Source organism: Chaetura pelagica, unplaced genomic scaffold (assembly GCF_000747805.2).
Source record: "Chaetura pelagica isolate M959 unplaced genomic scaffold, ChaPel_1.0 scaffold1820, whole genome shotgun sequence".
Classification (NCBI taxonomy): Eukaryota; Metazoa; Chordata; class Aves; order Apodiformes; family Apodidae; genus Chaetura; species Chaetura pelagica.
The window spans coordinates 51,247-66,497 of NW_009951916.1; the positions used below are offsets into that span (position 1 = coordinate 51,247).

General features: G+C 50.6%; 3 protein-coding genes across 3 annotated transcripts in view; 1 reads left to right on the plus strand and 2 right to left on the minus strand.

Annotated features, from left to right (window-relative positions):
- Positions 1–8,459, minus strand: part of GFER (growth factor, augmenter of liver regeneration) — a 16,952-nt gene extending 8,493 nt beyond the window's left edge. Inside the window, exon 1 of the mRNA XM_009994751.1 lies at positions 8,413–8,459. Coding sequence (XP_009993053.1) covers positions 8,413–8,459 — 47 coding nt within the window. The remainder of the gene's footprint in view (positions 1–8,412) is intronic.
- Positions 8,460–9,329: 870 nt separating this feature from the next.
- NOXO1 (NADPH oxidase organizer 1) lies at positions 9,330–12,388 on the plus strand. The gene is made up of 7 exons (XM_009994763.1): positions 9,330–9,404; positions 9,516–9,591; positions 10,076–10,256; positions 10,521–10,714; positions 11,010–11,123; positions 11,389–11,506; positions 11,737–12,388. The coding sequence occupies exons 1-7, from the start codon at positions 9,330–9,332 to the stop codon at positions 12,386–12,388; spliced, it is 1,410 nt and encodes a 469-aa protein (XP_009993065.1).
- A 2,327-nt stretch (positions 12,389–14,715) lies between these two features.
- Positions 14,716–15,251, minus strand: part of TBL3 (transducin (beta)-like 3) — a 13,731-nt gene continuing 13,195 nt past the window's right edge. The window contains exon 21 of the mRNA XM_009994776.1: positions 14,716–14,825. Coding sequence (XP_009993078.1) covers positions 14,716–14,825 — 110 coding nt within the window. The remainder of the gene's footprint in view (positions 14,826–15,251) is intronic.

Genomic DNA, 15,251 nt, shown 5'->3' on the forward strand with positions numbered 1-15,251 from the left:
AGTGACAGAGCCCTGGAACAGGCTGCCCAGAGAGGGTGTGGAGTCTCCTTCTCTGGAGACATTCAAACCCCCCTGGACACGTTCCTATGTGATGTGCTCTGGGTGCCCCTGCTCTGGCAGGGGGGTTGGGCTGGATGATCTTTCTGAGGTCCCTTCAACCCCTAGGATTCTATGATTCTGTGATTCTGTGGGCGTCCCTCGGTCGCTTGCCCACCTCGCGCCTAAAATAGCTCTTTATCTGTGTCATTTATCGGTACGTACGTGCATCCCGAGGCTGGCAGAGCCCGTGGCACGCTGCCCTGCGTGCCAGCGCTGAGCATCACCTCGGCGTCATCTCCAGGGCCCTGGCAGAGTCAACAGTGATGTAAAGAGCAAACAAACGGATAACTCAATCCCAGCTCATGCAAAGCACGCCCGTATCAAATGGTGCGTGTTTTGAAACCTGCCAGGTGCCTGTAAAATCGTGCTGAGGAAGGACCAACCTGCCTCTGCGTCAGAGTCGCGCAGGGCCAGGTCTGTCCGAGGCGTGAGCCCTGGGTTTGGCTGGGTTTGCTGGGGTGCAGGAGAACCCCAGCCTGGCCCCAGCTCTCTGGTCTCCAGTGGACACTCAGCAGCTTTCCTTTAGCCCCCGGTGAGCCACAGGCGTGCGAGGCCCTGAGGACAGTGGCCCAGGTTTTGAGGCTGCAGGATGAGCCTCCCGCTGCAGGCATTGTGCTCTAGAATGTGGATTTTCTATCCACTTTTCAGCTCTTCATGCCCTGGAGGTCAAGTGAAAAATATTATTATTTTGTTTAAGGCAAACAAATGTCTGGCTGGGATGGAGGCAGACCAAAATATCACATTAAGAAATAATCTTGGCTGGCTAGGATAGGTTTTCATCTCCCCTTCCCCTTGAGGGAGCACCAGCCTTTTTCCTGTCATGGTTGGGGATCTTTCTCCTTAGCAGCTCCTGCCCTACAAAGAACTGTACTTTTCAGCATCCTGTTCCTTCCAGGCTCTTTCGTAGCCTATTTAAGATGCATCTTGAGTCTTTTACCTGGTGTAAAGTGCTGTTCTGCCACTAATTCTGCAAAGACACAATTTGTAGGAAAGTTATTTGAAAAATACTGCTCATTTTTAGCAGTTATCTTCTGATGTGTTTAACACAGCATGGTGTAAAATGTTTAGTAGGTAATGCATCATTTTAGGTACATGACTCAAAGACTTGACTTCAAAAAGATCTCAGAACTTAGTGTGTTTCACATGGAAATGCCTGATCTGTTGCCAGGTCTGCCTGGTGCTGAGCTAATGATCTCCATCTTTGGGCCTCCTATTTAGCAGTGCTCCTTTTTTAAAAAAATAAAATAAAATTGTATTTTTCAATTTCATTAGAACATTTCTTCTTGTTGATATATGTGAGGGAGGGAGAAGAAACATGAGTAACTGATAGGAACTACTGGAATGGCTTTGTCTAAAGTTATTGACCATGATATATCTGAATTTAAGGAAGGAAAGGCCAAGTAAGGGAGAAGACATTCTTTATGTTTGTTTCCTTACCCACCAATAAAGTTTTAAAAGATGTTCATGACCTTGGTGTTTTTTTTTAGTTCAAGAGAAAACGAATGCTGTTGTCTGGAAGACGGACCCAGGGAATTTCCTACAGTACTTTATTGCTTGGTCTTCAAGCAATTACAAGTGCAGAGGTGTTTTTAAATCAGGGCAATCTCCTTGTTTGGCTCTTAACAGTCAACAGTTTGCTTCCTTGTTAATGATTTCATTTATTGAGTCAGTTAAAATACAAGCATGTTTTATTTTTTATTTGAAAGAAAAAAAAGTTTACAACCAGGAAAGAAGCTGTTGCTTCCAGAGGGATTTGCTCTCAGTGTTGCTCCCCCTGCCCCTTTTTTGGTCGGCTGGAAGAGCAGAAAAGGTCCTCCCAGTTTTCTCTACTTGCACTCAGGACCAGCACCAACTTGTTTCAAAGCAGGCAAGGAAACAAAAGGAGAGGTGCTCAGATCCAAATCGGAGCTGACAGTGGCACCTTGCTGTGCTCCTGGCCGGGGTGCTCTCAACAAAACCACCCATTTTAAAATTCCTGACATCTGAGAGATGGAGCTTACTGAAATCACTTCAGGTGCCTCCTCCTACCAGCTGCTTCATCTGTGCCCGGAACGGGGCAACACGGGGCGACTGTGACGGGAATTACCAGGAAATGTCCGTAAAACCTGCACTTGAGAAAATGCAGAGGGTGTGTTTGCCTTTCTCAGAGGAAAACTGCTGTTTGATGTTCTGCTCTTATCTTTGGCAGTTACTACACAAGTGCTTGGGAACTGGCCGCTGATGATGGGTGCAGGGGAAGGGGGAAGAAACAGGCTGGCAACGGGACATGACCCGTATTTGCGGTCACATACGTGTACTTCTGCTTGCTCTCCAGTGTGAGGGCAGCAGCTGGGGCTGGACACCCTCCTGGGGTCACACACCCCCAGCCCTTGAAGCCCTGTGGCCAGAAAGTCAACTCACGATGGGCAAAATACACAGCACAGGTGTATCCACAATGGGCTTTGGGCAAGGACAAAGGTCTGAGCTTAAGTGTAGCCCCTGAGCAAAGGGGAGGTAACCTGAAGGAGGGGTGACCCCAAGGAGAGGAGACCCCAGGGAAGGAAGACCTCCAGGGAGGGGTCATGCCAAGGAGGGGAGACCTCAAGGAGGGGTGGCCCCAAGGAGAAAATGCCCCAGTGAGTGATGCCAAGAGGGCTTCACGCAGCCCTTTTCCTGCAGTGTGATCCCAGGTTCCAGCAGGATTCTCATTTATTTATGGCTATGATTATATCTATAGAGAGGCTGCTACTTTTCCAATATAACAGGCTTAATTAACACAGAGAAGACAAAAATCTTGCTATCCTTGTACAGAGCACCAAGCATTCCAAGACTTTGCCTTGCACAGATCTGGGGGTCAATGCCCAGAGACCTTAGCATGTTATTTTAAAGTTTGTGTTGTTCTTACACGTGGATCCTGTTGCTGATGAGAATGAGGATTCAGACGTAGCAGTGGATGCATTTACAAGAGCAGGGAGAAGGAGAAAACCAAATTATTTTCCATAAGTTGGCACAGCCAGTGCTCTGATGCTTGTGTTGAGTTCCAGCCTGTCTCCTACATCCCAGACACTCTGAATATCCATGGAACTAGTGAATGCATTCTGAGCACAAGCACAGCCAAACTGGGGGTTTCCTTTTGTGCTCTTGAAAAATAAAGCACAAAATTTTCAGCAAGATTTTGCTCTTGGTTTTGGGCAAGGAGTGTCCCAGTGTCCTCTGCCTGTGCCAGGAGAGCTCGGGGTGGGCTCCAGCCTGGGCAGGGGCTACTGTCTCCTGAGAGTCAATGACCCTGTTGTTGTGAGAGCTCTGCTTTTCAAATCACCTGTCCCTTACAGGACAGGTACAGCTGGAGGTTTCTGTCTCTTTTTCCTCATCCTTTTGCAGCCCTCCCTGATTTTTACTATCCTCAAAGCAAGAGGACAGTAGTCAGGCTCAGGCATGAGTGGAGGAAGAGATTCTTCCCACATTTGCTGTGGGAATGTGTTGAACCATTAAGAATTAAACATTAAGGAAACAACAGCTCTACTTCACACTACTCCCTGCCAAGTTTTGAGTGAAAATTAAGTATTATTTTCCCTGTTTTCTGAAGGGGGCAAGGAATGTAAATATCTGCTCTTTGCTCCAAAATGAAGATGAACTTTTAACTCGAGCTGCCAGCCCTGGTGGAACCCCCGGGAGAGATAAAGCACTTTGCATATTCTGCTTATCGAGGGCAGTGGGGAATGAGGAAAGGGTAAGAATAGGATGAGCCTTTCTCTGACTAATCTGGGAAGAAAACAACCATCTTGTCTCCAATCAGACTTTACCATATTTAGCATGAAGCAAGAACAAATTTTCCCTGAGTGAAAACAGTATTTCTCCACGCTCACCAGTCCTTGCCTCACTTGCCGTTGGCTGTACAGGTTGCTGGGCTTTTCCCTGATGGATTGTGGAGCACGTGGGACAGGCTGTGTGCTGTGGAGGAACAGCCTCTGGCTGGCTTGGATCCCCTTGGAAAGGGAACCCTGCCTTTGCTCTCCATCACGTCCTGGCCCTGGGTCCCAGCACGTACACAGGCTCTGTTGGCCTTGTACCAAACGCCACACTCATCAAACACCTTCTTTATTATTATTGTTATTTCTAGAAAATGATGTGAGAAAACTCTTGCAGTGGCTGAGGTTACATTCTCATCCTTCCTGGAAGTTTGCCTCTTGAATCATGTTTTTGTCCTTTGCACGACCTCAGAACAGCACTGCCACTTCTACAAAGGAGTGATGAAATTACAGCAACAAATGCTTGGTAAACAGGGTCTGTGGTGCCCTGGGGGGTGAGCAAACCTCCCCTAAAAAGCTGCTTTCTCCCTGGGCTGGGCAGCTGCATCCCAAGGACATTTAAAGGGAAATTTTCTTGCTTTCACCCCTCTCAAGCAGCAGGTGTGAGGTGTGAGGGAGCTTGATGTGATTTTATACCATGCTACCAGTGACTACCCAGGGGAGCAGGGTCCCTGTGTCCTGAGCCCTGTTCTCCTGCACTGGGGCCATTACCAAGGGTGCCCCAGGCCCGAGTCCATTGCAGGAATTCCCTGTGATCTGAATGAAACCTCAGGTTGCAGGAACTGCAAAATCCATTCCTGGTGCTGTGCAGGCCTGGGGGGGAAGGTCCTGTGCACAGCCACCCTGCAGACACCTCTTGTGCTGCTCCCCTTCTACTTGCAGCCCCAGCTACCAGGGCTCTCCCTGCTCCAGCCCTGTTTATCACCAAGGGAATTTACCAGGAGTGGGCAGTGAACCCTGGTGCTGCAGAGGGATGTGCACCTTCTGGAGCCCCTGCAGCGCAGGATGGAGCAGTGCTCTGCTGCTGTGCTCAAGGTGTGTCTGAGTCGGGTTCCTCTGGCCACTGAAAAATGCTTTCATGCCTGCAGCAGCTCCTGAAACTAGGAGGAAATGAAATACCTTCATCTGGATTAGATACTGTAACATCTCTCATCCAGCCTGTGTGAAGTTCAACTGCTTCCTTTGTTCACAAGGTGAAGGATATTTTTGTCAACTCTAGTGTTGGATGATTTATTTTTTTAAAAAAAATTCTAATAAAGGTTTGTTTATTTATTTGAAGTCTGAAAACTCTTTGTACTCTTAAAATCAGCTTTTAGCAGCTGGGCTGTTCATTAAAGGTGCTGATAGGTCATGTGTTATCACTGGTGACCTTCAAGAGCAGTAAAGGGCAGGTTTTGATCCTGAAGGTGACGGGAAAGATGAAGCTCTCCTACCAGCATCATTCCAGGCAAGGGTTCAACATGGCTCCTTTCCATATCTCTTTCTTCCAGCCATGGTATCTCAAGGATGGTTTGAGGACTTTTTCTCTCTTTTCCTTTCCCTGGTCAGTGAGTCTGACCAGAAGCAGCTCCTCCTGGCCTGTGTGTAGAAAGAGAAATGCCTGACTTAAGAGTCCTGTGAGTGTCACTGACCCGCCAAGACCTGACTTTGTAGGTGGCAAAGGCTGCTCAGAAGGCCCTTCCTCCTCGTTGTGTGTGTGTTTCTGACAAGGCTGTTGCTTGTTGGACTTGGAGCATGGTTGTGGTGGAGCTGGTGAAGAGCTGCCCTTGGCTGCTCAAGCTCTGCTGCTGGATCTCCTGGGATGCAGTGAAGGATTGGTCCAGGCACGTGTCCCACTCAGCTCTGGTTAAACACACTGGGTCAAGTTACTCCTGATCCAAATAGAAATGAAAAGAAAACCAGACCCTTAGTGTTTGTCATGGAGATTTTACACTCAGTGGATGGAAGCTGGTCTTGTCATTGAAACAGCAGAGGGGGCAGTTCTGGTGGCCAGGGGGTCTCCCTGAAGCCTTTGGACAACCCACCCTGTCCTTCTGACCGCAGCTCTTTGGGGCAGGGACCCTGCTGTCACTCCCTGTGACTGCACCTTACTCACTTTCTGTGACACAAGCAGTGGCTCATGCACCTAGAGCAGCTGTTCATGGCCACAGTGATGTTCCTCACGTAGCAGGAGGCAGAGCTCCACCTTGGCCAGGGGTGTGTGGCTTCCTTGGAGCAGGCTGCAAAAGCCTGGGGCATTCAACGTCCTGTCAAAGCTGGACAGTCCCCTCCTATAAGTGACCTATTAATTGATGATCTCTATTGTACCCTGTAAAATGACTAAAGAAAAAAGATACTGGCTGTCCTCAAAAATGATGTAGGTAAATACTGATGATGAAACAGCAGTGCCCAGCAACACTTGCTGAGTTTTACTTTGTCCGGGCAGACCACTCCTACCCTTCTGTTAATAATTACACCTAAGGAGGGAACAGTTTATGGCAGGATGATATGGAAGCAGTAGATGATGTAAAGTGAACTTGACAAAATGAAAATGGCGTTTTGTAGTTTTTTAATGTGTATCCAGCTCAAATGTATCCAGCAAAGAGGTGGAATTGATGGTCTCTTCTAATCAGTTATCTGTCTTTCCCCCAGGAATGGCCCTGCCCTGTCAGGGTTCTGGGAAGGAGGAGCAGTAATTGTGCTGATCTAGGGACAATGTGGCACAGCCCTTCCTTTGGTTTCACAGGTAGCATCACCTTAGACTAGTGTGACGTGGCTCCCTAGACCAACATCTTGAGTTTCCTGACATCAGACTTGACAACAACAAGCCAACAGTAGTTGATACTCACTGATAACAGAGCTCTCAGGGTGACACCAGAAGTGTTGTTACCTCAGAGGGGTGCCCTCTGACCCTGACCTTTGCTTCTGCAGCTTTCCCAAGAACTTGTTACCCAGTTCTGAGGAGTTTTGCTTATGTTTCACCAGAGATCCCTGGCACCACCCAGTCTCCCCAGGACTGGCTCTCCAAACGGTGTGGCTGCCCCCTCAGCCTCAGGTGCCACCCTCCTCCTCGTTTCTCACCTTCCTGTTGTCACCCTTGATTGTACATTTTCCACATTCCCCTTCTGCTTGAATCCCCTGAGAACAGCAAAATATGACATTAAGATCTTAATTGTCTTGGGCTTTTCCCGTGCAGGGTAAATGCGTTTAAACCTTTATGCTCTTGAGAATACATCATGGTTTGTGCTTGCACAGAGGCAGGAAGCCAAGCAACTGAGCTTCACTGAGAGCCTTGCTCCCAGCTCTTCCCAAGAGCCATGTCACAGCCATGGGAAGGCCACCTTGGCCCTGGCTTCACTGCCCAGGAGAAGCCTCTGAGCCTGGGTACAATGGCAGGGAGTCAGAGGGAAGGGTTTTACCACCTCAGGGATGGGGAGCTTCTGGGTAAGTGTGAACGTAAAGAATAAACTCACTGGATGAAGCTCACTCTCCATAAAACCCTACACTATGGTCCAGGTAGATGTAACACCATCCCTGGAGGGATTCCAAAGCTGTGTAGATGTGGTGCTGAGGGCCATGGGTTAGTGGTGGCCTTGGCAGGGCTGAGGTGATGGTTGGACTTGATGATCCTAAAGGGCTTTTCCAAACAGAACGATTCTGTGACTCTTTCCTCCAAGCAGCTCCTGTCTGGCTCTGTGAGCCAGGAAGTGCCCCTTAGGGGCCATCAAAGGGGTTTTCCCACCAAAGCTGCCTGTGGGACTGGAATGCTCTCTGTGTAGCTTTGCCTTCCCAACAGACAACACATATCCAGCAGCAACAGATCGAACTGCAACAAAAGCACTTCCTTTGTCCCCAGAAGCTGCTGTGCTCATGAAACAAAAAGCAAGGCCCTAATCACTGGATTTTCTGACCATCCAGAAGGAATCTTGTTTGGCTTCCTGCTCAGATTCCAGCTGGGGGTCAGGGGGGGGTTTGGTAGATGAAAAACCATTGGCAGATCTTGCTGAGGGTTTTGAGACACCAGGTGTAGCTAGAAAATGAAAGGGAGGTCAGGCCTGAGCCTCTCAATTTGGGCTCCAATAATGATAATGATTCAATTTAGTCTTCTTCAAAGAGCAGGGGGAGGGAGGACGGAGAAGATGGTTTGATCACAGGATTCCCATCAGCCAGGTCAGAACCTGAGGCTCTGCAGAGGCAGCAGGTCAGCGAGAGGACAGGACAGGCTGTGCAGGGCTGCAGTTACCTGCAGGGCTGCACCTGGTGGGCACGGGCACTGGCTTGATGTGGGACACAGCACAGGGCACTTGGAGCTGAGTCTCCACCGTGTATTTATACCCGAGAAGCTTTGGCACTTGTTCAGTTACACCCTGGGGCTGCGTTTGTTCATCCCTCGCTCCAGCCACGGGGGCACCAGCATCTCCCACTGGTTCCTGCGGGCAGGAAAACCTTGTGTAGCTGCCAGCAACCTCCGAGGGGAAGAGCCTCAGCAGAAGGGACAGCGAGGCTGGTAACAGCTCTGCACCGCACAACCAGCCGTGCCCCGCACCGGCTTCGGGACGGGCGGGGGGTGCGGGGCAGCGCCCGCGGGCACATCCCTGCCCCGCAGCAGCCCTGGGAACGAACAGGGCTGCAGGACCTCCCGGCAGCAGGGCCGGGCTGCCTGCCCCGCACCTTCCAGCGAGGGTGGGATGGGCGCTGAGGCTGCTCTGCCCCCGCAGCGTTTGCCCGGCAGAGCCGCGGGGCAGCGCACCCGGCAGCTTGGCAAAGGATGGAATTCCTGCCCTGCTTACTGGGCGGAGGAGGAAGGACAGGGCTGCCCGTGCCCCACCTCCCGGCCCGGCCTATTTAACCTGGGGAATCACACCTGGAGCTTCATCTCTGCTGGGCAGCCCTGGGAGGAGACCGGGAGGGCAAGATGAGCGGCAGGTTCCCGCTGGAGGTGAAGGCTGTAGGTTTGATGCAGTGCAAAAAGCAGAAGGTACTTTCATCTTCTTCTTTTAGTATTTATTTTTTTTCTCCTTAACTATTTACAAATCAGGAAACCCGAGGGGGCTTTTTTGATTCCCCCTCACAGGGGGTTGCTGGTTCGTGTCCCCCATGGCTGGGATTGGAGCCTTGGGATGTAGGACAGGGGTCTTGGACTTGTTTGTTAATGGGCTTGATATCATAAGAAGTTGGTTATCTTGGATTCTGCTGTCTTTCTGTTCACAACATCATACATTTTAATTTTTTTTCTGGTTTTAACAATGATGACCTATTTATGGCTCTAAAATTCTGGCAATATTTGTGTAGCTCTCACATTAAATCTGATTTTTGAGTGTGACAGTTTTGCAGCCTGAAGCCAGGACTGAGCCACAAGTCCTGGCAAATGCTGATTGCTTGAACACATCCAATACTGAATATTGTAATAAAATAAAATAAAATTCAAAAATGCACTTTCCCCTTTTATTTTTCCAGAACTACATGATGTTTGTGTCTTGGTCAGATCAGAACAACATTCTCATCTACCGGACGTTTGAAAACTTTAAGAGATTCCATGTAAGTGAATATTTCCCTGAAAATAGGATTCCTGAGCTGAGGAGGGAGAAAGGAGCCCAGCTGTGTCGGGGCTGTGAAGCATCACTATTGTTTCTTCCTCCTCACTTTCAGAAAGAGCTGAAGAGAAAATTCCCCATTGAGAGTGGGTCCCTCAGGAGATCTGACCGGACAATACCCAGGTTCAAAGGTACAGAGCATGAATCTCTGATGGACCAACAACCACAACAGAGCTGTTGGGGACATCATAACTGATGACCTAGATATCATCAGTCTCTGAGTCTGACCCTCCTCTGGAGCAGATTCACAGCTCCTGGCATGGTGCTGCTGGGTTACACCAAGGGACCTGAGCCTGTCACTGCCTAAAATTAACACAGATTTAGTCTTTTTTTGGTAATAGATAATTGCATTTGGTAAATCTATATAGCACTTACTGGCCCAGAGCTCCTTGAAACATTTATGTGTGATCAAATATAAATTTTAGATACTCAAGAAGGGTATCAGGCACTATGTAACATGCAGGGAGGCACAAGCAACTGCTGCCTCAGCTGCTCACAGTTTGGGCTTGTGCAGGGAAGGGGGTAGGGGAGGACACCCCTATGTTCAGGCTAAAGATGCTGCTCTCAAGGAACCCAGATCTGCTGCAAACCAACTTTGCTCTTGTTGTTTTAAAGATGTGATTGTGAAGCAGAGGATGAGTGGGAAACTGAACAAGTACCTGGAGATACTGAAACTGCTGGAAACTTACTCCCAGGAGCTGCTGAAAACAGATGCTAAAATCTCCCAGGGTGAAGATGTGGTTCAGTTTTTCAAGGCACAGACCCAAGACCTAGACCCCTCCTTTCCTGAAAACAGGTATGAAATCATAGCTGTACTTTTTGTTTATTTGTGTCCTTATGAAACAGAAACGTCACAGAGTACAGGTGGGAGAGGAACAACTGTCACCTCCTGGGGCAGCAGAGCAGGGAGGTTTTATTGAGTGCTTTAATGTGTGATGGTGTTGTTTCTGATGCCTGAGCTCTTCTTAGCCTGCTGCACAGATGATTTCACCAAGATTAATACTAAACTCAACCTTCCATGTGAGTTTTCAGTGAAATTATGTCAATTTTCATGTTTCAGTGTTGTGATCATGCCATCAGAAATGGGAGGGGAGAAGAAAAGCCAGTCCCAGCAGCCGCTCTCCTGCATTACCCACCCCCAGGCCTCCCAGAGCTACCGCTGCATCGAGACCTTCGAAACCAAAGACACAAAGAACAAGACCTTCAAAGTCACTGAGAAGGAAATTGTGGAAGTGTTAATCAAGGACATGACTGGTACGTGTGCCAGGGGTCCTTCAGCTTCAGGGACGGGTGGTGTAGATGGATTTGTAGCCTGGCAAATGTCGAGCTGGTAACATGACAGGAATGGGTGGGTGTTTGTATGTGGCGTTTTGCTTAAGTGGATTTGCACAGGAGGAAAGAAAAAAGGGTCAGCAGCAGCCAGGCTCTGAGCTGCTCTGCAGAACATCCCTGCTGTTCCCTGTGTCAGAGCAGTCCCCATCCAGGGATTATGGTCATCTCTCTACTTGCAGACTGTTAAAAACCCTTTTCTTTTTGCTGTTTGCTGCAGGATGGTGGCTAGTGGAAAATGCAGACAAGCAGATTGCCTGGTTCCCAGCCTCATACCTGGAAGAGATTGATGCCCACAAGGATATCCCGAGTGTCCTGAGCTCAAAGGAGGAGGGTAAGTCTGCTTCTAATCCCTGGGACACCCCTTTCCTCCTTCAGAACATGAGTGCTGCAAAAACCCCAACACTTCAACCATGCTTGGGGTCCCTGCTTGGCTCTGACTCTTCTATCAGCTCTCCCACTGGCTGTGGGTCCCTGAGCAGATCTGTCACTTGCAGGGACACTTGCCCTGCAGCTCTCACTTGCTGCTGAGCTGGTCAGTCACTGGGATGGGAGTTTTTTCTCCACAAGGCAAACCCGACCCCCCTGTGTCTCTGCAGGCAGCCTGTACTTCGTGGGGCGGCCCTACGAGGCTCAGAAGGCGGATGAGCTCTCACTGAACCCGGGCATGGTGGTGGAGGTGGTCAGGAGATCTGAGGATGGCTGGTGGCTGGTCAGGTAAGGAGGCTTTTCCAAGGCTCCTGCTCCCCAAGGGAGCTGCTGCAGGTGCTTCCTGCCAGCTTCTTCTCACACGGAGTGCCAAGAGCTCCTGAGCTGCAGCCCTTGGCTTGGGATGGTTCTCCTTAGCTGAGTCCCCACCTGCTTCCCCTGGGTGCTCTGCTCCTTCCCCTTGGTCTGAGCTGGGAGAAGGGCTCTCCTCAGTGTGGCTTTTCATCCTCCCCCCCCAGGTACAACGGCCGTACAGGCTACATGCCCTCCATATGCCTCCAGCCCTACAAGAACCCTCACCACAAGCTCCAGACCATCATGACCTGCGGGCTCAACATCTCCACCCCAAACCTCTGCTCCCCCCTGGCAGCTCCCCAGCCCCGGGGTGAGGCTGTGGGGCAGGACAGGGTGCAGGCTGGCTTGTCCCTTCACCGGACAGAAGAGGATATGGGCTCTGTGAGGAGCAGATCCAGGTCTCTGCCCAGGGCCACCTCCACCCCAGACCTGGAGTCAGACAGCTCGTCCCTCAGCCTGGGGGGCAGCAGCGAGCGGGGCAGCCGGCTGAGCTGGAAGCCGGACTTGTCGAGGTCTCTGCCTGAAGTGGAGCAGCCCAGGAGCCCTCCCCTGGGCCATGCCTCAGCCACGCACAGCAGCAAAGCTCCACGTCTCAGCCACAAGGACAGGAACGACTCTGGCTTCATGGAGTCATCAGCAGCCGATTTGAGTTGCTCCCTCACTGACCCAGACTTGGCTGCTTGTCTCCCCAAGGTGCCTGTGCGCCCCTCGGCACACGAGATCCTCCAGAAGTGCAGCACTGTCACCAGGAGAGCAGTGCAGCAGTCCTCCCGGCCAGCCCTCCAGGCTCTGCTCCCTTCCCAGAGCGTGCACTAGTGTCCCCAGGGGGACAGAGACCCAGCCCTGGGCCAGCACCACAGCCCAGAGCCAGGCACCCCCCTCGAAGTCCCACAGGAGCCATGTGCAGTGTCAGGGCTTGGGACCATCACAAGGACACAGTCAGATCCTGATGGAACATGCATGCAAACATCACCTCCTGGGCAACGCCAGGAGGGGCTTTACCAGAGGTCATGGGAGAGGATTTAGTGGTTTAATTTATCAGGGGAGTCATGGCAGCTGTGGATCCAGCAGCTCCTATGAAAGTTCGAGGTCACCTGGGATCCAGTCCATTCTCCCTCAGGCAGGTATTCATCCTGCTGTGCAGCATGTGGGAATGTCACAATCCTTCTGTTATTCCCCACCCCGGGGCTGGCAGAGCTGCAGCCACCCTGGAGAACAGGATTGACACCCAGACAGAGCAAGTGACTTGGAAGTCACCCAAGAAACCCAGAGCTACAGTTACTGCTAGGGGATAGGGTTGTAAATATCACTTATCCAACCCCCCCTATTTTATATATATTTTTTAACTCTGACTTCTAGTGTGTGTTTGGGGGTTTTTAGGTTGCTTTGTGGGTTTTTTTTAAAGGTTAGATCACCTTGGGTAGTGAAGAACTGGCCATCAAATACATGAGTTGGCTGGACCTGCTGAATGGCTGCGGGAACAAAAACACCTGTGGGCTCAGAACTTGGTGTCTGACCTTTCCCTCCACGAGGTCTGTGCAGGCAGAGAAACAAGCCTGGTTGTGGTGCTGTGTGTTCCCTGCTGAGTAAGGGCCAGAACTCATCTTTATGAACAAGAACGTTCCCCTTTCAGTGGGCTCTGATAGTTACTGAAACAGCAACTCTCACCCTGAACTCATTTGCTACAACTGAGTTAGGAAAATAGCAACAGGAAAATGTAGGACCTCAGTGTAGATAAACTGCTGCCTTTGCTTTTAGTTACTCTCCCAGGTATCTCAACTGTTTTTTTGAAGCCAGCAATTTAACCAGCTTCTCAGGTGTTTGTTGTTTGGAATTCTATACATTTTTGTCTGTGAAATAAAATACATGTAAACATGTGAGACTGCTTGGTTTTACAGGCTTTAAAAATCTGTTACCTGGGGAATTAGAAGTGTGCTCATGTCACTCCCAGGTGCTGAGATCTGGGGTGAGCAGAGGTGAGAGACCCAAGCACAGAGAATACTCAATAGCCACAGTGCCCAGCTGGGCTTTGGGATGTGATACGACATTCCTGGTGGTGTCTCCCAACTCTGTAAAAAAAAAATCCCCAGTGAAGACCAATGCAGAGGCAGGTTCTACCTCATCTCCACACTAAATGCTGTTAAAGTATCTGGGCCTGAAAATGCAGGGGGTGAAAATAGAAAGGGAAACCACAGCTGGGCCAAAGAAATGGCCCCTTCTGCTCCCTCAGCCCCAAGGAGACCAAAGGCTGGGCTTGTTTTACAAATCCAAGCTGTAAAAATTTATTACAAAATACAGGAACAGTCCAGTTGCCACACCTGGTGGGGAAGCAGTTGGGACTCTCCCCTGCAGGCAGAGCAAGGGGTGGGAGGAGGGTGAGGAGGGTCAGGAGGGCACGTCCGGCGGGGCAGGGTCGTTCAGCCGCATGTGCTGCCACATGAACTCGATGAACATGGAGGCCTGGAGCAGCCGGCCCAGCCGCTGGAAGTGCCGCTCTGCAGACTTGCTTTTAGTTACTCTCCCAGGTATCTCAACTGTTTTTTTGAAGCCAGCAATTTAACCAGCTTCTCAGGTGTTTGTTGTTTGGAATTCTATACATTTTTGTCTGTGAAATAAAATACATGTAAACATGTGTGCAGACTGCTTGGTTTTACAGGCTTTAAAAATCTGTTACCTGGGGAATTAGAAGTGTGCTCATGTCACTCCCAGGTGCTGAGATCTGGGGTGAGCAGAGGTGAGAGACCCAAGCACAGAGAATACTCAATATCCACAGTGCCCAGCTGGGCTTTGGGATGTGATACGACATTCCTGGTGGTGTCTCCCAACTCTGTAAAAAAAAAATCCCCAGTGAAGACCAATGCAGAGGCAGGTTCTACCTCATCTCCACACTAAATGCTGTTAAAGTATCTGGGCCTGAAAATGCAGGGGGTGAAAATAGAAAGGGAAACCACAGCTGGGCCAAAGAAATGGCCCCTTCTGCTCCCTCAGCCCCAAGGAGACCAAAGGCTGGGCTTGTTTTACAAATCCAAGCTGTAAAAATTTATTACAAAATACAGGAACAGTCCAGTTGCCACACCTGGTGGGGAAGCAGTTGGGACTCTCCCCTGCAGGCAGAGCAAGGGGTGGGAGGAGGGTGAGGAGGGTCAGGAGGGCACGTCCGGCGGGGCAGGGTCGTTCAGCCGCATGTGCTGCCACATGAACTCGATGAACATGGAGGCCTGGAGCAGCCGGCCCAGCCGCTGGAAGTGCCGCTCTGCAGACACAGAAAGGAAGGGCTGCTGTGGCAGGAGAGCTCACCAGAACGGGGCAAACACCTCCCTCCTCTCCAGATCCAGGCAAAAGGAAATGCAGTAACTCGGGAGGAGCCCTGGGCTCCCGCCCGCGGGACCCACCGGTGTAGGGCAGCAGGGACTCCACGGCGGGTTTGATGCCCACGTACTGCAGGAGGCTGTCTGGTGCCTCGTGCTTCAGCAGGGTTTCCATCACAGCCTGGGCCTCGTGGCAGTTCCGGGAGTTGGTATTCCATGTCACCAGGAATGCTAACACGGCCTCTGGGGAGGAGGGAGGGTTGTGCAGCCCGGCTGTCCCCACGCACGCGGGACACTGAGCAGCTCAGTTCTGCACACTGGGACTGAGGAGCCAGAGGGGCAGAACCAGCCTGCACTGGAGGGGTTCTGGA

Coding starts and splice junctions, on each gene's coding strand:
- NOXO1 (XM_009994763.1), top strand. CDS start 9,330: ATGATGTTTGTGTCTTGGTCAGATCAGAACAACATTCTCATCTACCGG. Junction 9,592..10,075: donor GACAATACCCAGGTTCAAAG/GTACAGAGCATG, acceptor GTTGTTTTAAAG/ATGTGATTGTGAAGCAGAGG. Junction 10,257..10,520: donor CCCTCCTTTCCTGAAAACAG/GTATGAAATCAT, acceptor TTCATGTTTCAG/TGTTGTGATCATGCCATCAG.